General features: G+C 40.9%; 2 protein-coding genes across 15 annotated transcripts in view; both read right to left on the bottom strand.

Moving 5' to 3' along the window:
* Positions 1-70: 70 nt before the first annotated feature.
* wdsub1 (WD repeat, sterile alpha motif and U-box domain containing 1) lies at positions 71-8,753 on the bottom strand. The gene is made up of 13 exons (XM_079339845.1): positions 8,646-8,753; positions 7,472-7,883; positions 7,212-7,399; positions 6,833-6,919; positions 6,515-6,608; positions 5,506-5,539; positions 5,378-5,418; positions 4,146-4,252; positions 3,985-4,002; positions 3,531-3,557; positions 3,002-3,181; positions 1,678-1,812; positions 71-1,584 (listed from the first exon to the last, which is right to left on the bottom strand). The coding sequence occupies exons 2-13, from the start codon at positions 7,867-7,869 to the stop codon at positions 1,433-1,435; spliced, it is 1,461 nt and encodes a 486-aa protein (XP_079195971.1). The 5' UTR covers positions 7,870-7,883; positions 8,646-8,753; the 3' UTR covers positions 71-1,432.
* A 1,104-nt stretch (positions 8,754-9,857) lies between these two features.
* The window catches only part of baz2ba (bromodomain adjacent to zinc finger domain, 2Ba), a 67,438-nt gene continuing 50,726 nt past the window's right edge, over positions 9,858-26,569 (bottom strand). For 3 of the 14 annotated variants that reach the window (XM_079339824.1, XM_079339835.1, XM_079339830.1), the window contains 25 exons: positions 25,933-26,155; positions 25,334-25,426; positions 24,353-24,414; positions 24,003-24,068; positions 23,255-23,320; positions 22,921-22,965; positions 22,673-22,699; positions 20,696-20,761; positions 20,243-20,383; positions 19,528-19,782; positions 18,978-19,201; positions 18,435-18,509; positions 17,994-18,225; positions 17,833-17,895; positions 17,266-17,410; positions 16,092-16,912; positions 15,756-16,002; positions 15,341-15,496; positions 14,935-15,095; positions 14,478-14,809; positions 13,740-13,875; positions 13,477-13,623; positions 12,693-12,994; positions 11,523-11,666; positions 9,858-11,332 (listed from right to left, as the gene is read on the bottom strand). In XM_079339824.1, the coding sequence (XP_079195950.1) occupies positions 11,176-11,332; positions 11,523-11,666; positions 12,693-12,994; positions 13,477-13,623; positions 13,740-13,875; positions 14,478-14,809; positions 14,935-15,095; positions 15,341-15,496; positions 15,756-16,002; positions 16,092-16,912; positions 17,266-17,410; positions 17,833-17,895; positions 17,994-18,225; positions 18,435-18,509; positions 18,978-19,201; positions 19,528-19,782; positions 20,243-20,383; positions 20,696-20,761; positions 22,673-22,699; positions 22,921-22,965; positions 23,255-23,320; positions 24,003-24,068; positions 24,353-24,414; positions 25,334-25,426; positions 25,933-26,155 (4,386 nt within the window). In that variant the 3' untranslated portion in view covers positions 9,858-11,175. The remainder of the gene's footprint in view (positions 11,333-11,522; positions 11,667-12,692; positions 12,995-13,476; positions 13,624-13,739; positions 13,876-14,477; positions 14,810-14,934; positions 15,096-15,340; positions 15,497-15,755; positions 16,003-16,091; positions 16,913-17,265; positions 17,411-17,832; positions 17,896-17,993; positions 18,226-18,434; positions 18,510-18,977; positions 19,202-19,527; positions 19,783-20,242; positions 20,384-20,695; positions 20,762-22,672; positions 22,700-22,920; positions 22,966-23,254; positions 23,321-24,002; positions 24,069-24,352; positions 24,415-25,333; positions 25,427-25,932; positions 26,156-26,569) is intronic. The other 11 variants (XM_079339831.1, XM_079339826.1, XM_079339837.1 and 8 more) reach the window with 7 other exon arrangements.

Raw genomic sequence — 26,569 nt, 5'->3', positions numbered from 1 at the left:
AAAAGGCACTGTACATGACATTGTTGGGAACGTCTCGTCATAAGCTAATTCTGAATGGACTGCTTCAATATTCACAGTATATGTTATTTATTTTTGCATAGCAGAGAACATATTCATATGAAGTGTTTATTTGGACGACAAGCGACAGTGAAGGATAACAAACCTTAAGAGACGCCTTACATCGCAGTGTGTCCATCCAGGTCATATAACCTCTTCAGAGTCATACAATGGATTACAGAATGTTACCACATCATTACTGTGGTATAATAAAATATAAATGAAGGAATACGTTTCTCTACAGCTACTTCTTTACGAGCATCATCCACAATATCATCACTAATAAAGAGCTGCATCAGCTACAGCGTGTATGGCTAGATAAATGCTCTTTTCCTTTCAAAGCACAACAAAACATTTAATCACTCAATAACAGTGAACCATCCAAATGTAAGCAATACAATCTGAATAACTAAGAAATGTCTTCATTTTTTTGTGAAACTCTCTTTGGCCAAGCCCAACTCCCACAGGGTTCATAACAGGAAAACTCCCTCAGTGGTTAATGTCAAAAACAAACGTGGAGTGTTTACCTGAACATACTACAAAGAGGCATTAGTCATTTTTCTTCCTTGTAACATCAGCACAGAGTCAGCAATCGAAGCAAGCTAAATTCATTGAACTTTAACCCTGCTACAGTTCCAGTTAACCCTGTTCCTATAAAGTCATTATGTTGATTTTTCCGTATGTATCGCCATGGAAAAAAAAGAAAACAATGACCCCCCCCCCTTTAACTTCCTGCAAAATGACTTAATTCTAAAGTTAATGTCATGTAACATTTAACAAGGCAAACAAAGGTTGGCAGACATGCGAGTGACAACTTGGAGGCAGCAGAAACATTTGCACATGTTAAAATATTATTGCAATGTAAGTATATGTTGAACACGTTCGTTAAAAGTACCGTAGCTTTTTTACTCATCAAGCAATTGGGGAGCTACATCATCAGTTTTGGAAGAGTCGCATAGCAAATGTAGCTCCATTATTCAGCTGCTGTTTTTTTTAGCCGTGTCCAAGAACCCAAACAGATAAGTTTGCGGGCGACACATCTATAAAGATCTGAAGCTTGCTACAAACAAATGTTTTGTTATAGCTACTTAAACAATTGTTCTCCAGGAGGACCAGGGAGCTCTCCTCTGAGACCCAAATGAACGCAAGCAAACTACTTTTAAAGTAAATAAGCTAAAGTATATTAAGACCAGTTAATATGATTAATTCTTCCTGACTTACCAGTCAAAACACGTAACTCTATCTTTGTACAGAAGCTTCCAACGTGACTGAACTGACACACCTTTACCTGAAATGTTCTGCCTTGCTGTGAGCACCGTATTCTAGTCCCTCTCTACTGAAATAAACAGACACTATGGATCAGAGCTCTCAGATCCTAGTGGCTTGTTTTCCAGCGGCCGATGGCCATCTTCAGAGTATGGTTCGAGGTGAGCAGGGTGGTCAGTAAGGGAAGGTTGGTCATGGGGCTGGAGCGGTTCTTGGTGTTGATCCAGCTCTCGATGGCTTCTCTTTCATACGAGTATCCATCTGTAGGAAAATGTCACTCTGACTAACTCTTACTTACATGTTGTAAATGTGTGAAGAGAAAAAAAAAAAAAAAAAGCTCTGATATTTGCTTACCCGCAGCGATGACTGGCTCCCTCATTAGCTCTCTCGTGATTGGACACAGGAACTCATCAGGAGTGCCTGAACACACTGAATCGCTCTTCAGCTCCTCCACCTTCCTCAGGAGTTTATTACGCAGGCCGACAGACTCTACAAACACACAAGTTCAAACACTCACAATTCACTGGGAACATCACGTGAAACAAGCTGAGCTGACCGAAGGAACAACGATACATACAGTACATACTGATATTAACATTATGATTATCTATTAGAATTCCTTCAGGATTTTTTTTCTGCTAAATGTCAGCATGAGTTTTGCTGAACACTGTGGCAGCAGAACAAGTCCACTTACTGTGTGTCCAGTTCAAAGTTTATACTAAGTGGCACTTACGTGCATTTTAACTTTATTGCTGTCAGACTAAATCCATCCACTTTGAAACACTAATGAGTTGACTATCGCCAAACACAAACACACTTTGTACACTCCCTGCTTATTATTTTGGCAGCTCGTGTTTCATTTTGTTGTTTTGCCTCTTTGGAAGGCATCCTAAACTTGATTGATTTCACTCCCACCTTTGAAGCGTGTGCCTGTTTCTCCATCTTTCATTGCAGTAGATAAAACACGTCGCAACTCAGAACCGTTCCCCCAAGTAAGTTCTGCTTTAAAAAGGTGGCATTCATGCAACGCTACTAAAAACAGAACAATGTGAACACAAGCTGTCACGGCGCTGAAGCTGTGTAAACTGAGCGGTGACTGACAGCGGCTGTGGGATGAAAATGACGGCATGGCAAGAAACAACAAACATTCGCTGACAACTACATGACGAATACTGGCCTAGCTGGTAGACTGACATCGACAACATGGCACTCCCACTCGTTGGTTTAAAAAAAAAGAAACAAAAATCTCACCTGATGAGGTCTGTTAACCAAAAAGGTCATTCCACACAGAGTTAGAAATAAAAGCTTTACGATATTAGGAGTAAATCCACGTTTTACCTTTTGGACAATAATGTTTGGGGGATTGGATTATGTAAATTAAGAAGTGCTCCACATTAAAGTCAGACCTGCTGAAGCCTCAAAGCCGAGTTCTTTTACAGTCTAGTCTTATATTATGTAATCTGGCAGAGTAAAGCCCCCACCAAAAGTCATTCAATTTAATGGTGTTTCTTTTCATCCTTATAATGAGGTACAAAAAGCCTAAATTTACATACCTCCATTCTTGTGAAACAGCAGACATGTAACAACCATAGACATGTTTCTTTTCTCATCTTTTAGACTAAAACAAACACAATGGTTATGGGAAAACAAGGCGCTCTGAGATGCCTGTGATCCTCACCTATGTGCAGCTCTGACGCCAGTGTTTCCTTGGTGAGGCAGAGCAGCTCCGTCCCGTCTATGTTGTTGGCTGTGAATTTGTCCACCAATCCCTCGAGGCCTTCCTCCACCAGCCACGCTGACACATCCTCCTCCGACCAATCCCCTACCAACAGCTTGGATCGGCCCGCTGACGTTCTCCCTGTGAGAAAGCGTGGTGGTCAGTCAGTTGACAGCTGCAGCACTTTTTGAAAAATGGCCGCACATTCTCTGCTTTGGCATCATGCTGACTTTTTATTGATCAGGGGGCTGAGGCTGGCACAGCTTGTGCACTAACATAAATACGTGTCTGGAGGTTTCATTGATGTTTTCATTGATGCAAGATGGAACTAAAAGGTGAAAATGAGCTGGTACCTTGCAGACAGAAATGCAAGACTGAACATGGACTTGGCCCCTGAAGCTTCACACCTAACCATGTTTTTAATTTGCGGCAAAAAAGTATGGAGGAGTATTGATTTAAACTGATACAATAAGGTACATGTTCTTTCTACCTTCACTTGATGTCAGAGCAGACTTCCCTGAAACACAAAGAAAAACGAGAAAAACTGAGAAAAACAAGAAACTCGGTAAAGACGATGATGCAGAGTGATCTTTGAAGCAACACTAATGTCTAAAGGGGGGTGAAAGAAAGGCAAGGACTAATGCACAAAACACCTGTGTCCTTGAACTCAAGATGACACTAGTTTAATATGTGACACTGCCAGAAACAATGAAATAAAGCTTTAAATACTGAATGGAAAAGATTCAACTGACCAAGGCTAGCTTTTTTTCTTTTTTTTAGAACAGTCGCATAGAAAAGAAAATGTATCGCGGGTTTCGGTGCTCGCAAACAGAAAGCCATCTGCAAACAATGTGTGGAGCAATAGAACAGTCCTGTTTGCACTGTTTAGTGTAGGCATTGAATATAAACACCTCTCTCCCTAGACAACACAAAAATTAACTAACCTGGTACTGGTTTCCCATCTTTCCAGTGATGCGAGCGGTGCAGGAAAGGAAAAGACACAGCAAAAGATAAAAAACAAACAAAAAAAACAAAAAAAACAAATGCAATAAATCAAGAAGACAAATACATAAGTCTATTTTTTTGTGATGTACGTGTTCCCCACCACAGCCTCTGCATCCGTCCTCCAGCCTCCAGATGTTTACAGTCTTATCCATGGATCCTGTTGCGATCAGAGGTGCAGTCGGTGAGAAGGAACATGCTGTCACGTACCTGCAGAGGACAAGGAGTCGTGTACAGTAATATCAGAGACATCTGAAACGGATAAACAATTTAAAAGGGGTTGATTAATCGCAGACATAGCTTATTTGTTTTTATTTATCTATTTGTTTATTGAACAGAGATGCGTGCAATGAACGTCGCTTCATATGAAAAATACTAAGTAGATGCCGTGTGCACAGGTTTCTAGTCATGGCTGATTTGACACTTCTGTCCCTGGCTCTAAAGCCTCATATACTCGTCTATGCTTTATACCAAGTACAAGTGACCCTGCCTGAAGTTCTGTCCAGCTCTCACAGGGTTAAAAGCCTGGCCCTGTCGCTCAGTACCTCAGCTCCTGAATATGCCGTACTGATGGGAATGTTCTCTAAATCAAGACTAAATAAGACCTCAAATCTGATTTTCAGTCCATTGAAGAGTCAAGGCCACCCTAATGAGGACGATCATCCTGAAACTAAAGCCGGGTTGCTTGAAAATTCCTCAAACTAAAGTAAGTTCCAAACAACATGTCTTTAAACCTCCCACGGGACTTCAGTGAAAGGGGAGTTACTCTTGCAGTTTTTATATTAACACAGGAGTGTCCTGAAAGTATTTTCACAAGTGTTGTGATTTTTTTTCCCCCATTCACTTTCCACTTTCTTCCAACTTGTCTCATCTTTTTCCACTTCACTCCGTCATTTAAAAAAAAAAAATGTTTTAAAGACTTTCATTCGCTGGGTTGAAAGGAAGCAAGATTTCTGCCTTTCAATCACAGGTGGCTTGATGGACTTAAATAGGCTGGGAGTGAGAGCATTCAGCTGCAGCTTGTATGTGTGTGTATAAGCTCGGGAGAGACAGAAGTTCTGCCCTTTTCTCAAAACGCTAAAGGCACGTTTTGTGACCACGTTGGATTAAAATCTATACAAGGAATCAGTGGTGTCTGTGCTTTAACTATATAAGATGTGAATGACATATGCGGCCCGTGTTTTACAGAACTGAACAATCTGTGGCATCAAAACCTAATAAAGCTGAAGCTGGTCTTAAAACTTCTCTTTGAGATGTGTCATCAGATTTTGTCCATGCATCACAATGCTCGTGTCGACTTTGAAATTCTCCCTTTTATTGTTAGTGATTCATTACCTCTCATGCTGGTTCAGTGTGTACAGCAGAACTGCATTGTTCTGAAAAACAAAATATGAATGTTGTGTTACAAATGAAGCAGTATATTAATATAAAGGAAAAACACAGTTAATAGGAGAGGTACTCACAGCATCGTAGACTGTGACAGTTTTGTCCACAGAGCTGAAGGGAGTCAAAAAGATTGAGTTGTAATTCTAAATGTAGATATTTGAATGACTGACTATCAGGCGCAGCAGGTTCAGATCGGTGTTCAGACATTGAGCAATCTATGTCTCCCCCTAATGGTACATTTGTATACACTACATTCAAATTGTTCAGAAGCCTTCCAACTCTCCAAGTCCCGGCAAACAATTACATTTTCACTTTAGTATTTGATGCTCAGTAGATCAAGTTAGGAGCTCTGATCTATTTATTATCAAGAGGCCGAGGTAAAACATAGATCAAGACATATTCCTGCTCTTTCTCTACTTAGAATTCCAGATGGTAAAAACGATATTTATTAACCTTTACATTTGTAAACCTTTTTTTTTTTTATTATTGAAGGCAGCAATTTAAAAAAAAATCAATCTGAAATGTTCATTTAGACACACACGGTTTTGGAAACGCTTACTTCAAAGGGTTAACCATTTCAAGTTATAGTTTTCTGAAACGTTCACACAACAACACAAACCTCCCGGACGGAAAAATGAAGCCTATTCAGAAGTGCAACAAAAACGTTCCCACTCGTGTTCAATGGACCGTTCTGACAGCGGAAATGTTGGTGTCTTTATTGGTGGGTGTTATCGTGTTTTGTTATTAATCTGTTTGGAGTTTATTAAGCCTCACAGCTGTGCATAAATAGGGGTGTTGCTGATCTGGCAAGCTTGAGGCTCTATCAGTCTCTAGGTAGACCGAGGCAGATTAAGATAACATTATGAATATGGAACTCCTCTTCACAAAACAACGTGTGATGTCAATGAGACCAAGTCCATGTTTTATACAGTCTATACACTACACTTGGAAAAAGAGGAGGTATTGGATGTCCTGAAAGTAAAAACTCCCTCTTGAAAGTTGCTATGAACCTTGAAAAATATTTTAAGACGTTTTTAGTATAAACAAAATAAAATGTGTTTTTTTCATTTCTTTTTAAGATCTTACCCAGAAACAAGCAGCTGTCCATCTGAGGAGTACGCACAGGAGAGGACTGGAGCTGACTGGCCGAATAGTGTGTGCAGGAGCTGCATCCTATAGCCTACAGGAGAGAAACATCTGTGCTTATATATACTGTATATATTCCCCCTGACTGATGTCTAGAAAGGATGATGTCAATGTTAGCTTACTAAAAGAAGAAAAACGAGTGTGATATATAATCGATTAGTGTTCAGACTGCACAGATATCTTACTTCTAACATCAATAAAGCTGATATTAAGAGAGATGCTCCAGTCTTTAAACACAGTAAAGAAATGTCACTTTACCTCCAGAGCTGAACTTGTTAATGACCCAGATCTTCAGCTGACTGTCCTGCCCACAGGACGCCAGATGAAACTGCACGACATGACCACCTTGAAGGCAAACAAACAAACAAACAAATAGACAACTGTGTGCTATGTGATTGGTCAGTCTTGAACAGACAGATGACACACTCAAAATATTGATATATTTTACCAGTTTTGTGTACATACACATACACTGTTTACAGTCTCTTAATTTTGTGGTCTAATTTATTTTTCCAGTATCTGTTTCTATGTTTAGAATACAAGTTCATACAAAAAAAGGACTTATAATAATGGATGTATAATTTGTCTCCTGACCGAACCGTGAGCCGCAGAATGTTTGCGGCTGCTCTTTTCTCACCACTGAGGACGCTGGGAGCGAAGGTGCAGCAGGTGACTCCCAGGTCGTGTGCGTTTTTCTCTGCATGGAGCTGTCTCATGTCCAGGTCCCACAGACGCAGGTCTCCATAGGTGGAACCCGTAATGAAGACCTGACTACAGGGGCTGAAGGAGCAGGCTACCAGCGTCGTGTCATTCACAGCTCCAGTCCTACACAAACACAAACGTATATATATATATAACACAAAATCATGTTAAAAGGGTATTAAATATCAGCTTTACCTTCGCAGCTGTTTGGAGGGGAAATCCCACAGAGCTATAGTGCCATCAGATGCACCAGAGACCAGGTGTGCAGAGTCAGGAGAGATGGCACAGATTCTCACAGGACTGCGACCGGGATGCTCGAGGACGGCTTCGATCTCACCAGAGACCATGGACCAGACAACCGTGGTGGCATCAGTGGAACACGAGGCAAGAAACTGTCCACAGGTGCTGAAGCAGCAGCAGTGGACGCTGTAGCCGTGCCCTGACAGTGGTGAGAAGTGAAGCTCCGAGAAGTCCCGTGTGTTATAAACCCGGAGAGTTTTATCTCCGGAACATGTGGCGAGCAGGTTGCCGGAGAAGGCGCACCAGTTGACATCATCTCGATGGTCTTGCAAAGTGCAAATCAGAGAGGTCATTTGGAGAGCCGGTCCTGACGTTTAAAATAAGAAAAACAATCACAAGAAGGGAAAGAGGTTCATTTCAGCTGAAGGTAAGGTTTGCAGAGACACTACAGAGATTCATGAAGTCTGCACTTAAAAAGATAAATGAGGTTCTCAAAATAATAAAGCATTATTCCACCACAGCTGTTTTCAACCTTTTGCAGCAAAGTCAGGTTCTAAAAGTCTCTAACTCGATGCACATTTAAGAGTTAATAAGCAAAGAAAACAACAACTCTTCTCAATGATTTGTTTAAAGACAGAATATTTGTGTTTTTGCTGAGTAGACTCACAAAAGGATCGTTTACTCAATAAGTAAAAATGTATTGTTTGTTACGTCTCTAACAAATTTTGAGCATTTTCTTGCCTCAAAGAAAGCCTGAGTCCAATAATACATCCATCATTTTAAAATGTACTACGGATTGTTTTTTCTTCTTCTGTTCAGTAGTGGAAGATACAACAGTGTTCCTGTTATAATCCAACGATAAGAAACCAGCTGTTGTCTTGTCACTTCACAAACAGAAGACGACAAAGCAGGTGAAAAACAACAGTAAACCACAGGGATACAAACTGTGTCTGTAGATACTGTTGCTGAGGTTCAAGCTGACGACGCACCTTTCTACCTTTTATTACAATATCAGATATTATTCTCCTGCTGAGGGAAACACACAAAGCAGTCCAAACAAGCAGACGAAGAGTGTAAAAATAAAAATCTATAATTGTTATTTACATTCAACAACCGCAATGTACAGTACCTTTCTTTCTCCGTCGTGCTGCCCGTTCAGCTTAACGTTGTTTACTTCCGCATCGAACAGCTGACCCTGACGTAATGTGAATGACGTCGTCTTCTCTGAACTCTTGAATTGCTCTTCAGTTCTTTAAATGAGACACCTGATTTCACAGACTTTAGAGTGGATGAATTCAGCTTTTCTGAATCCACCACAATCAAGTGTTGAGATGAAAATGATGTCCTTTGATTTCTCATGAAACGTTCATGTTGAGTGTTTCTTCGCACGACTTTGAGTGACCTGTTATTTAAAAATCTGGTATGGATCAAAAGATGTACATTTTGCTCTTACATTTAACTACTCTCCATGTTAGGCACGGTGTCATGTATTTTAACTATACCAACAGATGTATAATTGTGACACCACCATGTGGTTTCTGCACCTGATAAAAGAAGCACTTCCCTTTATTAGTTCTGCTTTATACTTTGCATCTAATACTTACCTTATATGTAGAATATAAAGTGTTTCTTAATTTACTATTAAATGAAAAAAACATACAAACACCTAATAGTTGTGTTCTGACAGAAAAGTACACATCTTCGTCTAAAACATATTTTTCTTCTCCAGCTGACTTTATGTATATCAGCTGTTGTGAAATCTTCTGTTGTCTTCATCATGTGCAACTTGTAACAAGATCCTTCATGTATTGCCCACCATAAACATACAGATTAAGCATAATACTTCTATGGTCCTTTTACTTTCATGTTTTTTTGTCATTACAAATTTGATATTTGTTAACACCTCAATTCTTTAAAACATCAACACAACTATGCACATTTCAAGGAACTTGAAACTGTTTTTTTTTTTCTTTTAAGATTTATTTTTCGGGATTTTAGGGTGAGTAAATGGAGCTACAGGATGGGCTGGGACCCAGCAGGCCACCAACTTGAAGGACTATAGCCTCCATATGTATGGGGTAAGACCTAACCGCTACGCAAATAAATAATGTGCCATTATGAAAACAGTCGTATTTAGATTGTTGTTGATAAAATTAGTATTGAAAGAAAGAACACTTTATCATGATCAAAACGACCATGAAGGAAAATGATTTAGCTATTTTCCCACAAATTCTATTTTGAAGACTTTTAATAGGGATAAATAAAAAGTTCATTCACACGTCAGACATTTTTTAGAGTTTCTCTGTGGGATCAAATTGAAATAAAACAACTTTAAGGCGTCTACGTTGAAAAACATCCTTTTAATAGGTCCGTGCCACACACTAGTGAAAAATAAAGCTCCTACAAAAGAATGATACTTTTATTCCACAATATCTTAAATAAAGTAACTTCAAGTACTCTTGACTTGGGTACAAAAAAATCTAGCTGCCTCCATCAGGCCACAACACACAGCAAGGTTCAACACAGTGGTTACAAATGGCCTTAGGTCCTCTGTATTGTGGCAGATTACGAGGAAATGCATTATGGAAGCATAACCGAATGCTTGTTGTTCCTTTTTTTTTTCTTCTTCTTCTTCTACGGTGAGGAATGATTTCTGTGTCACTGTCCAACTTTGGAGGCCTTGTTGGATTGAAATCATATTTAAAAAAAACAAAAAAAACAACGTTGTCATAAGAATGAAAACTAAAACAATAACATCCCCTACATGCCCCTGTTGGAAGGGTAGGCACTACCAAGATTAAGGATACCACAGTGTTTGCAGAGGATATGTATATACTGTACAAACAATATTTATGATAATGTTTTTATCACGTTCACTAAAATAGAATGCTACAATCATTCTAAGGCATAAACAATATCTTAATATTCTTAAACAATTTTTACACATTGTTCCAAACAAGACATAATATTGACATTAATAAACAGTATATACACATGAATCACAATTGTCTGACTGTTCCTCTGCTGTTCCTGTAAATGAATGCAGTTTTACAGTTTGAACAAATGAATACAGTCCTCTGATGCCCCAAAGCACTGAACAGTGTAAACAGTTTTTTTTTTCTTGGCTTTGTTTGATATTTGGGAGAGAAATTATAACACAAAGACACATTCCTTTTTTTTTTTTTTTTAAATTCAAAGCAGTTCAGTTGATTCTTCCTTTTCATAGAAAATGAAGTGGACCTTGATTCATAAATAATTATTACAAAATTAAATACATTCACTATAATACGATTAAATAACAAAAGACTTTTTACAAGTAGTGGAAAGTATTCTAGCGCAGACACATCAGTGATAGTTGAGGATTAATTCAGTGCAGTGTTCTGAGACAGGGAATGGTATTGCACTACGACACCCCATTTCTCTGGGACTCTTTGGGGCTTTTATCCCTGTTGTAATAAAATCCAGCGCACCTCCTGTAACGAGTTGTTTTTGTTTCAAGGTGACATCTCTCTGAATCACATTGCAGATTCCTTAGTCAGGATTTGTCTCCTTCCGCCTCTCAAAGCCAAATTGTCCATCAGAAAATAAAAACAAAGATAAAACCTGGTGCTCCGATAGGAAACGTTGAATGGGTTTTGTGGGGAGAATCTGAACAGACTTTAGTTTGTTTGTTTCAGAAGCTCAGTCCACCGCTTCTCAAAGAACTTCCTCATGTTATGGCCAGATCGACCAATGTCTGAATTGTCTTCATTGTATTTTTCACAGTTATCAAAGACCAGGTTGACATCAATGATGAAAGTCTCCAGGTTCTGATACCTGTAAGACAAAAAAAAAGTCTTCAGGTGAGAAAGTGCAACTAGTATACAGTTAATACATCACATACTGTTGTGTAACTAAAACTTTCTCACTGAAAAACACTTTTCTTGCTTTAAATTCTGTGCAGAGGGTCCTGCAGGATTTCAGTCGGGAAAAAAAAGAAGAAGAAATAGAATTGACGGGGACTCACTGGCTGCTCACAAGCTTCTCACGTATGGTGGAGAAGTCCATCGGTTTCTTGATGACCTTCTTGTATCCAGGGACTGATTTCAGGTTGACGGGTGTGAGAAAAGGCCATGCATCTTGATGCCGCTCCAGCTCAGCAAGGAGTACCCTGTAAAACACACATAGACGTACACACACGCGCACACACACAGTAAGAGCAAGCATTGGCGTGGTTAGGGATGAAGCCTTTGGTGTCACATTGAGAAGCTGGTTTTTATCACGGTGAAATGAATCATTTCTACCTTATTCAAAGCAGTTATTTATATTGTTGCATTGACAATTGATGATTTTTATTGTACTAAAAAACAAGAAACCTTTTTCAACCATCTCGAGATTCCTCCCCTTCCTGGTCATGTTCTTCAGCTCATCGTTGAAGTTGTATAACCATTGACTTTTAGGCCGTAGCAAACAGAACTGCTCAAGTTTTACAAATATTTGATAGCCCAGCACTCAGATATTTCCCTTTACTGTTAGTAGAGAACACAAACTTCAGGGGCCCTCGATATTTTATGTGTAAATAGATGCCTATTTGCTTATAAGCTTGCCTTATTAAAATCCTGAATATCCTACTTCAAAATATGACTTTTATTATTATTGCAGCCACACTATGGGGATTTAGCCTGAGAGCCACTGATACAAGCCCTTGAATTGACGGTTTAACTGAGGGTCAGCCATGTCATTCCCAGAAAAAAAATACAAGTGCTGCACAGTAAGTAATTGGTTTTCCATCACCCAGCTTTTGTTGATTCATAAAAGAAGGTAGTTGGACTTGGTACAAAAGACTAGTTCTTCAACTCACTTATGGTTGAAGTGGCAGATTGTCTCTTTGGTCTTTCTGCTAAGGTTCAGTGTGGTCACACATTAATCACTCATCGCCATGGACGCAGCAGTAAAAGAAAAATCTGAGAGCTGTAAGATTTAGCCTAATGTGACGAAATATGCTAGTGTGTGTTTTTAAAGGCTAAAACCAACAAACAGTACAGAAAGATAAACTCAGCTTAAAGTGAATTTTGTGCTTAAAAAAATAAAAATAAAATAAAATTTCATTAGAGGTAAAAAAACAAACATTTGATTATGTAGAAAAGGAACAAATTCTTCGAAAGTGAAACAAGTCTGAGCAAGCAGAGACACATACCTGCATAATCCCAGGTCTCTGTTGTTGTCTCTCGCTGTCTTGGCTCGCTTCACACACACAGGGCTCTCCTGATTGGCTGGTGGCTGAGCAGGTGAGCTCTCCTCTGTTTTCCTCTTCCTGCTGGTGTCTTTTGCTCCTTTCTTGGGCGTGCTGCTGGCACTGGCCGGGTCGTCCTCTGACACTTCCCCGTTACCGGCCTGCTTTCCATTCTTCTTCACCTCTCCCCCTTTCTTACCTCCTCCTCCGCTTGATGCTACTTGTTTGCTTTGAGGTTTTTTGCTTTTGGGAGATGGACCACTTGCCTGCACAAGTTAAACAAGGACATCTCTTAGGCAAAATCTAAACTCAGAGAAAATATTAATCGTTCTATTTGTCATAATAAATAGTTTCTCCTCTGGCCAAGTCTACATGAGGCATTTGGAAAATCTTGAAATACATTTTCTTAATAGTGTCTTATAATTGTTCTTTGTGTGAAATAAAAAATTTATTGGAAAAGTACAATCCTTGCAGTTGTTGGGATTTATTGAGCATAAGGTAATCTTGTGGCCTTTTATTTAAGACACAACAAAAACTGGGATGGTGTGTCCCCACTTTGAAGGCTGGAGAACCTTTGTTTCACAAAATTTTCTCTCGATCAACCTTTCTTCATCTTAAGACTGCAGGCCGGTCTGAAAAGCCCCCAAATACTTCAAATATCATTTTTGAGTGCACAAAGAAAATATGCAATTTTCCTATTGCAACATATTCCCTCTCAGAGTGATTTAGTGCAGATCATAAATCATACCTTGGATATACAGGCCGGGCAGTACCAGTCTCCCTCTGGGATACAAGTGATCTTGGGTTTGTGGCAGTAAGTGTGACAGCCTTTGTCGCAGCCATCACAGAGCAGGAGGAGATCCTCGTTATCCCCCTTCCTGCACATCTGACAATACTGCAAAAACAAACACAACTATTTAAAACATGCACTTTCTTTCTAAATAAAGCTTGTTTTCATTTATGGGTATGGAAAGAAGCTGAGGTGTTTTTTTTTTTTTATCTGCTTCTCACCACTTTCATGATGGACCTCTCCCAGGCGATCGACTTCTGCAATTGCTGGATGCACATGGCCAACTGGGCAGCGCTGCGCACTTCACTCAGAGCCTTTCTCCACACCTTCATACCGTGGGCCACCTCCTCCTCGCCACTGGGAGAAGATTATAAGGAAAGATGAGAAACAAAAAATACACACATATGCATGTATAAATGTGCCCATTTAAAAATACACAAAAGCAGTGAACTGTATCAGTTGAACCAGCCGCCAACAAGACAGCAGACCATAGAGAGCCCCAGCTGTGCAGAAAGAGGCATGAGGAGTTTGGGGGTGTAGGGCGCTGGGGAGAGGTACACACTGATTTTGTTATGTTGAGGGGGTGATCATGCAGAAGGAGTGAAGGAGTAAACCTGTGTAAGTGTATGCTGAATAGAGGGAGCCATGAGTATGCCCAAAACCAAGGTTACAGATGCAAAACACCATGCAGATGACTGCAGAAAAAAAAAAACATAAAGTAAACAATGCCTTAACAGGAAATAAAGCTGAGTGGAGTCACAACCCACCCCACCCAATACTGCACAAGACCAAAGAAACAAACAAAAATGCAACAAGCCACCACAAAGTCTGCTGCTGTGAGCACAGCAAAGTGGATCCCACCTCACTTGTTGAGTAGTATGGGAAACAAAAGCACACAGAAGAGAGAGGAAAGGCTCTTAGTGGGAGAGGGGGGAGCTTTGGTTGGAGAAATGACCTACCCTTCCCTGTCAGCACTAGTGGATGGGGCGGGGGCAGGGACAGTGACCGTACCCACATTATCCAGCCTGATCTGAATGGTGGTACCTAAGGGACTCCTCAGGTACCTTCTCTCGATGTTGCGCTCCAAATCAGTCAGACGTGTCACTGCTATGTCCAACGGGTTGTCCGGGTGACGCATCACCCCGCCCTTCTCCCCCCGCTCCTCGGGATGCTCCTTGGAGTCCTTGTCCCCCGTGTTGGCTGAGACAGACGTTGATTTGGTGGGCGGCTTGTGCTCAAAGTAAACCAGGTCCTCCCGCTCGGACTGAGGGTCCGGGAATGTCCAGCCCTGCTAGAGAAAATCAGCTGCTCAGTATCATGGCATCACATCATTTGACAAGCTGTTCCGATAAAACAGCCGGCGAAGAAGTATTTGCCTCTTCATGTTTACACTCCCTTGTTGTTTTAGTGTATTACCTTGACCTGCAGGCTGGCTGCAGTGACTTTTCTCTCCAGTTCCTCGACCTGCTGCAGCACAGCAATGTCCATCTCCATGGCCTGCTCCTCAACACACCAGCCCCGCACTGACTCCACACTGACCTGACTCTCCTCCAGCTCACACAGCTCGATCATGGCCGCTAGATAGACAACAAAACACAACCGTCAGAAATGAATGCCTCGTAATACATTGACTGAGGCAGGTGAAAAACATGGGCAGATATATTTCAAAGATAATCATAAACAAAGTGTTTGCAGTGCGTTCAGGCATCGTGAGGATAAGTTTGAATAAAAGCCACCCCATTATCATTTTTTTTTATAAATGATGTACTTTCTACATGCTCTATGTAGAGGAGTTGTTCCTCTGAAGTGTTTAGACACTTACCGTCTCTGTGTTTGGTGCAGACCTGGGGAATGATCTCCATGTATTTCTGAATCTGCCTCTGGAGGCCCTTCTCTCTGATGCCTCGGCTGTGGAGCGCGTTCACTAAAGCCCTCAGCTCCCCGATGTCAGAAACCCTCCACCAGCCTGTCAGCATCTCTGAGTCAATGAGCACAAACACGTATGTAAGCTAGGAGACATTCATCGAGCATACATCATTGTAAAAAGACATTCCCTTTACTTAATTTATACCCAAGTGAAACTGCGAACAGCAGAGCAGAACATTGCCTAATCCTAATTAAATAAGACTATTCAGGCAAAATAAATGTTTTCAGGCAGGTGAATTCTTTTCAAATAAATAACGGATGTCGTTTATGGTCTCTTCCCTAATTTCCCTCTCCCTCTTTTCGTCACTCACCCTCTGGAATAGGTCTCGGTGTTTGGTGGTCCAGGGATTTGGGCATCTCCAGGGCAGGAGAGGGCATGGATGGGGTTTTGTCAATACGAGGTAAAGGTGATTCACTTTTACTGGAGACGCTTGCTGCCGTGTTCCCCTCCAGAGAGTGACCTGGCATGGGGCTGCTGCACAGTGGCAAGCTGGGACTTAACATGCCACTGGACCAGCTACCAAAAGAAACTCCCAATAATGAGCCACCTGACTTCACCTAGGGAGAAAAAAGGGGGAAACAACAGCGTGATGAGGTAAGGTAAATTGTACAGGAAAAACAGGATCTGCATTTGGGCCCTGTCTTACCTGTAGGGCTGATAAAGGGTAGTTAAGAAGGCCAACTGGGTGGTGTGGGCTGGCGGAGGCAGAGGCAGCAGATGGGGTGAGTGGCAGAGCAGGGGAGGGAGGTGGGGATTTGGGATTGGCTGGGGTGGAGGATACTTGTGGAGACACACGGGCTGCTCCTGGAGGAGTCGTGGTGAGGGAGGATAGGTCGCAGGGGTTACGAGGGAGCAGGCTGAACCAGTGTCCGCTCCTCTCAGTCAGCACTCGTAGCAGCTGGTCATTTGCTTGAAATGAAATGTGTGGGGATGGAGCAGGGGACGCAGTTGGAGGAGTGTTCCCTGGGCTTTCAGGAGGGGCTGACAGGCATGGGACGGTTAGTGAAGTTGAGGTCGGGTGAGGGACGTTGGTAGAGTCATTAGTGGTTGCCATGGAGGGGGTTGCTGCTACCGCAGGCTCAGAGGTATTGCGAGGGGGGGAGGATGGTATTGTGGTGGTGGTGGCAACAGGAGTGCCCACGGGGCTGCCGTTCAGTGTCACATGGGGACTCTCCTTGTCTTCTGCCTTCACAGTTTCTTTGCCAATCTCTTTGTTGGCATCCTGGAATGTGCACAGTTTAGAAACACAGCCTGCTTGCTGGTAGAAGAGACTTGGGGAGTTTTTCTTCCCATCATGTTCCTTTTCTTCATCCTTCTCTTGCTCCAAGCTTTGTGCTCGAGTGCTCTGCTCATCCACGTTGCTGGATTTGTTCTTCTGCAACTCGATCTCCTGAGGTTCTTCTTTGACCTTGACCTCCTCTGCTGCTCTTCTCCTCCTCTGTCGCTCCTCCTCCAGCTCCTCTGGAGCTGCAGGGATATTGGATGGTTAATGCAGTTGAAACTCAATTTTGTGGTTGATATTTCGGCTGTGTACTTTGATAAGTAAGGTTGTAATAGACTGTTATAGTTCAGAGATGTAATCTCAAATCATTCCTAAAACAATTAAGATAAAGATGAACATCGTCAGCACATTTTACACTTTTAAAAACAGCTCAACATGCTGCTTCAAAGTAGTATTCCCTTTCCCTTGCAGCTAAAACAATTGTATTACCATGTTGTGTATCAGCCAAAATTTTTTTTAATGGAAATAAAATGTTCAAGTCTATCAGATAAGTAGGTTGAAGCACTTTTACATCATTTCTGTATTGTACTGTATCTACCTTCTCCACTCTCCATGGCTTCGATGAAGACCCCTCCACAGTGGGGAAGCACCCAGTACCGGCGGCGGTAGCGGTCTTGACCATACATCATGGATCGCAGAGAATGTGAAATCTCAAACAGCTTTTTTCTGGTCTGATGATGTTGCTGCAATGGTGCAAAACATACTCAATGATTCTCATGCATTATTGTTCATCTATGAACCTTCAGGAAAACAAATGACACTCAGACAACATAAAGTCCTTCTCTAATCACTGTGATATATTACGCATTATGCTATGCTAATGAGGTAATTTATTAAGTAAATGAATGCATTCATTAGCAAGTAGCCCCTTGTCAGCGCACATGCCCTTAAAATGTACAAAAATAAGATTTATATGAATACGTCCAAGTGTTTAGCATTAAAATGTCCCAACTAGCCTTTTAAAATATGTTTTCCCCAAATACTTTCACTATCTGTGTCTGTCCTGTTTTAATCACACATCTATTCATTTATTTAAAAACGTCTAAACTAATGTGAACATATCAAACGTTGTTACAGAACTTGTACTTTGTATAGAAGAACACACCTTGGCTAACTTCTCGATCTGCTTCTCCAGCTCCTCGAGACTAGTGGCTTGGTCAACTTCATCCTTTTAACAAAACAAGAGATACAGCCAATGTATGTGAGGGAGCTGTTGGTTTTGATCAAGGGATCACTGATAAAAATAAAAAAACTCTCTCTCTTTACCTCATCATATGTCTCCACTTTTTTGACCTTCTTGATTTCTTCCTCCTCCTCCTCATCCTCTTCCTCAGCCTGGTCATCGCTGTCATCATCGTCATCATCGTCATCGTCACTGTCCCCACCCAGTTTTCTCTTGCGTTTGGTGGCAGAGGATGGAGTGCTGACAGACTGATTCTCTTCCACACCCATGCTGGCCTCCCTCCTTCCGGTGCGTTTAGCATGAATGGTCCTCAGCCTGCGTGAACACACACACACACACACACACACACACACACACACACACACACACACACACACACACACACACACACACACACACACACACACACACACACACACACACACACACACACACACACACACACACACACAAACACAGGTCAGGCATGATGGTCTGGACAGAGAATCAAAGAATGATTTATATAACACATTAATTAAACTTACTTCTTCAGTTTTCCCTCCATGATGATCTTGTCCTTCCTCATGTTTGCCATCTGATCCAGGCTCTTGTCAATCTCACTGCAGGAGGAGACACAATCCTGTTAGCTATCATTGTGCTCATGTCTATCCATAATCTTGGTATTTTAGGACAGTGATGGCATGAAATTAGTTCAATTAAAAGCTCATAAAGTAGCAACTATAAACAGCAGAAGTTTAACTATCTGGTATCTCAAAGCACAACTGAATACTTGCATGATTATTTCTTACAATTAAAAAGACTCAAATGCAAATTACTGCTCTATACTGCAACTGTATTAAGCTATTTTAATGAGTCAAGAAACCACACTGTTATTGGCTAATGAGTCATTTGAATTTGAAGCATATAGACCACACAGTTAATGAATACAATTTCTCTGTGAGAGTGTTGAATTTCTAATTTCTAATTTTGTGTTTTGAATTCTGTGAATCCAGAAGTAGAGGACATAAACCACTCCATAACCTCAAACTGAAATGCCACAGGCTTCATGAAGTTGCTGCTTCTCTCACCTGATGACAGTTTTGCTGCAGGCCAGCTCGTTTGCGAGGAAACCCAGGATGGAGGCCTTCTGGGCAGGTGTATGGGCCTGGAAAGCCTTGGTCTTCAGACTGAGGGCTAGAGGGGCCAGCTCTGTGTTGGCACAATGGGCTCCCATATACATCTGTAGCACCTCAGACACATTGTCCCTGTTGATGCCAACATTTGTCAGGTGGTCCCCAAGCATTGTTTTAGTCTGATGGGGAGAGAGAGATGGATGAAATTGGTTAACATTTTCTTACAAACGAACAATGTGAGTTCTGACTATTTGTGTTTCTTTTTTTGTGCATTCATTCAAAGTAACGGTGAAACTCAATAACAATAAAACCTAAACGAACCTAACCTTAATGACAAAAAAAAAGAAAAAAAGAATTGGAGGTAATCTTCTTTTCAGAATCAGTTTAAGTAAAAGTCAAGAAACAAACAAACTACAATAAAAGTATTCAAAAAGTTCCCATTCTTGTTCTACTGAATAAAATGAGCATGTAAAATGGATTATTAATGAACTTTGACAAAGCTCACCTTTTGTCCAGGAGGTAAACCAGGATCACAAACTGCCAGAGAAAGTAGTTTAACCAGAAGGTCTTGGACCTGGCCCATGCTGTCCCCCACATTGAGCAAGCCCTCCTGTAGCATGCCCAGGGTGGGCACATCTGCATTCAAATCGAGCCCCAAAACCTTCCCAAAGCCTCGCAGGAACTGCATCAGCATCAGGCAGTCTGACACGGCCCGGCCGGGGAGGATGAGACCAGGAATCCGAGAGAAATCTGGAAGAGGCTGTAAAAAGAGAAAAGTAAGCTCTATTAGCTGTTGTTGTTGTTGTTGCTGTGGCTTGAGTGACTGTAAGGGAATCATTTAGGATACAGAAAATTATGATTCAAGCGACTGTAAAGCTCTCATTATATTTCACATCTGTTGCCTGTTAGTAAGATAGTGTTTTGCAATCCATAGTAATAAAAGCTCATTTTCTACATCATGCATTACACACATTACACCACTTGGGGGCACTCTGTTCCACTTTTAAATGTCCTCTCTACCATGCGCTCTCATAATGAGCACTGACCCTTGAGAAAATATCAAACTGTCATTTTAATCTTTTTTATTTTGAGATTACAGTTGTTTGTGATAGTGCCACAATACTGCCCTGAACTTACACTTTAAGCCACATTAAAATGTGAAAAAGAACATGCTAATCTACATTCACAGCACTGACCAGATGAGCTACTATCTTAACTACCTTGTGATCAGACAGACACATGTCTTCATTTGGCTTCTTCAGCTCCCTCGCTATCTCCAGCTCCAGCCTCCGTTGCTCCAGTTTACGCTCTTTGTTCAGGCGCTTCTCATCCCTTTTCTCCTGCCTCAAGCGCTCACGCTCCTGGAGAGTTCCAAAATTCAAGGGAGCATTAGGGAGGCAAAGTGTATGTGCGCATTTCTATATGTTTGTGTGAAAACAGTGAAGAGGGTTTCCTTGGGTTTGCTGAGCAGTATTAGAATTCAGCCTAATGCTGCTGTGCATTCAAAGGAAAAGTGCTCGAGGGCCAGAATCTTTTGACTTGGTAAGTGTGTAGAAAAAAAAATGAATGGAGGGAAAGAGTACTCAAAAAGCAGGATTCTATCCAAGAAATAATGACTTTTCATGAAGTGGACTGTGTGTACTTCCGCATGTATTTGTGTGCATATACACTACCTCTGCCTTCTTGCGAGCCTCGACAGCCTTCATCAGCATTACATGTTGTCTCCTCCTCTCCCTCTCCTAGGGTGGCAAAAAAACAAAACAGAAGCACATTAACAAGCACATGACACACACACACACACACAACACTCAAGGTCGACTAAATTTAGTATTTATTAATGTAGAATTGTGATGCATTAAATTCAAGAGGCACCATACTTGAACAAACACACAAGGATGCTTCACATGTATACACTTTCACATGTATGGTGGAAGCATAAGTGAAGAGTACAGTAGTACGATGACAACCAAAAAGCAACACATAGATGCGATATAAAGTAGATGTGATGACAGGCTCAAAAAAGAGAAGCAGCTGGAATCGGTGACGGCGCCTCTAAACTAAAGCTGACACAACAAAAGCAACAAAATGCTGGTTGCCAAAAGTCGACTGATATGCCACATTGTCATACAATGAAAATAATAAATTCGACTGTTGCAAGAGTCAATTCTAATGTGTATTTGACACATCTCTCACAGAATATTTAGTGAGGGGACAACAAACACAATTGGATGGTTAAGGATACAGCTACAAACAGAGCAGTTTCACTTTAGTGGCTCTGGCAGCGTAAGTATTAGCACAGTATGTGACTGCTGAGGATGACACATCTCTGTTGTTCTTTGGTGCATGATACACAGTCTACTGCAAAAGGTCACAGGAATCACTGCTGACTGACTATCATTTCATTTGATCTCTTTAGGTTTCCTGTTCCACTGTATCAGCCTGTCATTCCCTCTGTGATCCAACAGAAACACACAATTGCCACTATTTGGGCCTGCCAAGGATATTTCCAACAAAACATGGTCTGTTTGTGTGGATTGTTCTGTCGGTGCGATAAACAACACAGGCTACACGCCAAGCACTCTGCTGCAATTTTCCCATGTTCTTATTGGTTTGATTTATCTGCAAATGGAGAAGTTCAAAGGGAACAAACTCAAAAGGGACATCAAACCTGTGGCAATCAGATTGTTCTAGATTCTTAATTCACTGAATATGTTGAGGGAATATTATGATACTAAAAACTGCAATAAATCAAAACTCATACAGCTGTATACGAAAATAGTAAGTGCCAGGTTTGTTTCATGTTATCTCATTTTGCCCCCCTTTTAGGAAAGGTACAAGAGGTTGAGGCAATGATTGGCTCACTGTGAGTTTGAAACAGATAGGCAGACCTGTAGATTCAGCTGCAACTTTGTATGAATGAGAAGGGCTTCAAGCAAGGCAGCCAGGCCAAAATAAAATGCTACGCAGAACCACATTTTTCCCCATGGTGGAATTGGTTTCTATTGTTTTTGTTGGTTCATTTTGAAGCAAAGGCAGTGTTTAACCCTCATCAAACTGTATGTATTTGGAAATATCTCCACCATAGAGACAAAAAGATTCTTAGTAGCTGTTTTCATTCTTTGTGCAGAGTACAGGAACAGTGAATGACAGAGAGGCTGGGATGGGGCAGGTTAAAGTCCAGCACTCTGTGGACTGCAGAACAGATGCACGGACGAACAGACACAAGCTCAATGTCTGGGCCGAAAAAAATCGTCAAGCACTCATGGGTAACACAGGCTACTCCAATACAACAGTTAGACAATGTATGTGATGGATGGAAACTCCTCGAGTGCACTTTCAGACAGTGAGTGTGGATTGGCTAGCAGTCTTTGCAATGCATTCTGAGTAGAAGAGGGGGGGAGGGACGGGGGAGGGGGGACAGAAGCTGCCTGGCCACCGTGACAGGGTCAGTTGTCCCTCAGGACGAGCAGATGGAGGCAGCATACTGACTCTTTTTTTTTCCTCTCTTTTGTTGGTTTTGCTGGAAAGCCATGCAGAAGAATGTAGTATGACAGCAGCCAGTGCTACACTTAATGCATTGCTATGACAACCATAACACAACCAGTTACACGATGCAGGTGTTAGATGTACAAAAATAAACATACCCATACCATATCTAGTCTATGCCTCTCCAACTCCTGGCAGAGAGAGTTGGCAAAACATTATGAAACAGAAGTAATATCCAATACCAAAAAAGCATGGTGTATAATTAAGAGATACACTTAAGACTATCAATAAATAGACGTTTGGTTATTTACCACATTTACTCACACATTCCTGTATTTAAAGGCATATAGATGCACACATACTCTCATACACACACTTTCAAATCATCAAGCAAGTCGTAGTGAATCCTTACCTGGTGTTTGAGAATCTCCGCCTGCTGTCTCCTCAACTCTTTCTCCTCAAAGGAAAGAAAAAGAAGATGGGGGGGAAAAAATCAATATATGCTTCCATTGTGCTGATATCATAACCATGGCAGAATGATGGAATTTCAACTCCTTTTAAAAGGCCTGCTCTAATTTTATTCCCAGCTACTTTTTAAGTGAAAAAAGCCCTACATCATGGTGCACATGAAGTTATCTAATTCATGTGGATGTGATCAGAAAAAGAATCCTTGAGACATAGGAGGGTTACACTTACAGTAATGGTACATCTGCTTTATGGGTTTTATTAAGAACATGTAAACCTACCTTTATCCGTTTTTCTGCCTCCATTATTTTGGCATTGGCCGCTTCTTGCTTCTTTTTGCGTTTGGCCTATGAATAAAGATTAAGGTCAAGAATCACCGAGACAGACACACATCAATCAGTCTTGGTTGAGGGCTGCTCTTTAACTGATTGTTTGCAGTTTTCAGGTTTGAGCAAAGATTTTATGCTTCTGAATGCCAGTGAAATTTGTAAAACACAGCCAATGAATAATGTATCTCTTTAACACCTAATTGTGAATATGTTGAAGCCTCCCGTTAAGAGTGGCTTGTCAACCGTGTCAACTCAAAATTGATTTAGTCCTGCTAAAACACTTTGAAGCTCCTGCAGCATAATTGTGTGTGCCTGCATGTGTGTGTGCGTGTGTTTGTGTGTTCATGCATCTTTGCACATGTGTTTGTGTGTGCGGAAAACAGCCCGTTTTTTTTTTCCTCGACCCACTTATGCTAAACTGTTACTGTTGTCTGATGAAAAAAAAAGAAGACTTTTCTGTCCAATTTAAATAAGGTCTGAAGAGGCAGCAACAGCCATTTTAATATTCAACAGCCGTCAACCAAGACCAATTTAGCATTAGTTCCATGTGGAATTATGCCTAAGAAGATGCAACTCCCTCCAATGCATGCTGCTGTTCAGTAATGAGCTTTAGGAAGATTAAAACACTATAGACTGAGGGGCAAAAACTATCCAGGAATGTTCTGCTTAATCAGAGGTGCTGTTGGATCAGATTCTGTACCTCCAAAATTTGCTGCGCCCTGACTTCTTTCTCCATCCGAATCTGCTGAATACGCTTGATCTTTTCCTGTAAAAAAAAAAAAACACCATCTCTTAATATCTGAGACACTGGAAAACCCTCCCCTAAATAATCTCACTTTCTGAGCACTCTATTCCACTTAGGTTGGGCAAAAGACACGGCAATAAGTAGAGTACTAGGCGTAATGACGGTAATTGAAAAAGCAAGTTTTAAAGCATCACAAAATAACTATTCAGCATTTCTTGCAGTGGCTTTTTGTGTAAGAGCGCCTAGGTAGATAAGTAGATAGGGAGAGGAAAAGATTTGTGGGCATACGTGTAAGGCAGACCCACCTGCTGCTTGAGAATCTTGATATGCTCTTTCTGTTTCCTCCTTTCCTCTGCTGCCATGATGGCTGAAAAAGAAAAGTCAGTGTTTGATTAATTTCTATGTTAATGACCTACAAAGTTGGACAGGAATTTAAAGTTATTAAGGGTGTTATTCATTAAGGAGGTTAAACTGAGATCAAGTGTACTGAACACAAGAGAGCAAGATGTTGTACATCATCTTAACGTTGTCTGTCACACAAAACAAAAATAAAACAGATACTGTTTTTTAAAGCTACTATGAGGAACTTTTGTTTTCTGGTGATTTTGGCGCCCCCTGTGGACACGCTGGCACGTCTTATCTTATCAGCGATTTTGTGCTCTACTTGTGAATTAACTATTTGCCAAAAAAAAACCCTTAGGTCATTTTGTGTTTAAATAAATGTTTAAAATAAAAAATAAATCAAATAAAGCATCTTATATCACTGATACTAACCCGATAGCCTTCATAAAACAGACTGAATATACACGTAAATAAACTTATTCCAGATGATCTCATTAGATTTTTTCAAGGTCATATAAAAGCATACGGCTTCATTTCAGCATCTTTAATGACCTGTAATGTTTATCACCTTTAAAAACAAGAACAGTAGAAACAGAGCACAGTGAAACAAAGCAAACGGATCTTGATTGGAATTTTTAGCTTTCAAATTGTATATCGGAATAAAACATACATAAGCAAAATATTTAGAGGCAGTAGTTCGCTAACAATAAAGACTAGAGTATAGAGGAGATTAAAGCTTAAAGTGATGAAAATAAACATGAGCCGTCATATAAACAAAGGCTGTGGAAGAAGCATTAATGTCCATAGAGGCTTCGGGCACTGCTGGTTTTTGTACATTCATGCTGGTTTTGAAGTGACCATCAGAACAACAGCAAAGAACAGGACTAACGTCCTTACAGCTCAGTGCTCTTGTTAACAACACACACAGGAAAAATTGAGTTTACCTTGCTGTTTCCGTGCTTCTTTGGCTGCACGCGCCAGTGCCTGCTTTTCCAGTTTTCTCATCAGTTTCATCTGGGCGGCCTGTCGGGCTATCTCTGCAGGAAGAGAGGTTTTGTAAAAGAGGTATTTAAAGAGGAACCTCAATGCATCTTTGGCCTGACTTGGCAAATCTGACTGAGAAAAACATTTTTAAAGTTGACAGAGTCTGATCTAAATCAAAGACCGATAGTTCAATAAATTAATTTTGTTCCTAAAAAAAGTCCCTAAAAGTTGATAAAGATTTTGAAATAAAAACAAATACATGTTTGCAATATTCCCTGGGAATGCGGTGAATACAAGGTAGTACTGCTTTATGGTTGAACAGCATTTGTTGTATTTTAAGAAAGGCACACACAAACAGCATGCTAAAAAGATGTTGTAAAAATGCTGATTTAAATTGAAAAGTATCAGTATTACTTTGCACAGGGTTGGTGGATCTAACCAGTATTACAGAAAAAATGTAACTCCTTTGCATGGCCTCTGCTGCCTGCATAATGGCTGCTTGATTAATGGCACACACACTTCTGACAAACATATTTCAGGGCTCATTTCCTCTGCTCACCTTGAGCCTCTAGTTTGCGCAGAAGTTTGACCTCACTGGGGCTGGGGCCCTCTGGTACCAGCGGATCGCCTACATTAGGGGGCCGTCCCTTCCTCCGTCGGTTACCTTTGGCACCCTCGCCTGCTAACTGATGGTCGGAGTTAGGGGGACGACCCCTACGACCTTCCATGGCCAAAATATGAGGAATGACATCCTCTTCCTTCAACAGGCTCCACTGTAACCCCTGAAGTGAGAAAAAAAATGATGGAAAGAAAGAGAAAGTTTGGGAAGGGTGGTAAAAGATAAACAGTGATTGACATGTTGACATATAACATTTGATGTAACTAACAATAATTTGATCTTTGGCTTGCTTAACTAATCTGAGTGTATTCAACAGGGGGGTCAAGTCAAATGTATTTTTAAAATTATACAATCTTTTTTTTTAATACACAAAAAACAGATCTAAACAATGCTTTTAAATACAAATAACTCATAACCATCAGTTTTTCATTGTCTAGATTTTTTCTGGCTCTCACCTCTGTAAGTTAATATGCTTAAATATGTTTCTGCTTCTACACACATCCATTTTCTATTTACTCTCTTTGTATCACAGTCACATTGCATGGCATATATCACTGGTCACCTGTGGAAGTAATGT

The sequence above is a fragment of the Symphodus melops genome (assembly GCF_947650265.1).
Source record: "Symphodus melops genome assembly, chromosome: 3".
Classification (NCBI taxonomy): Eukaryota; Metazoa; Chordata; class Actinopteri; order Labriformes; family Labridae; genus Symphodus; species Symphodus melops.
This window is presented reverse-complemented; position numbering and strand designations above follow the sequence as displayed.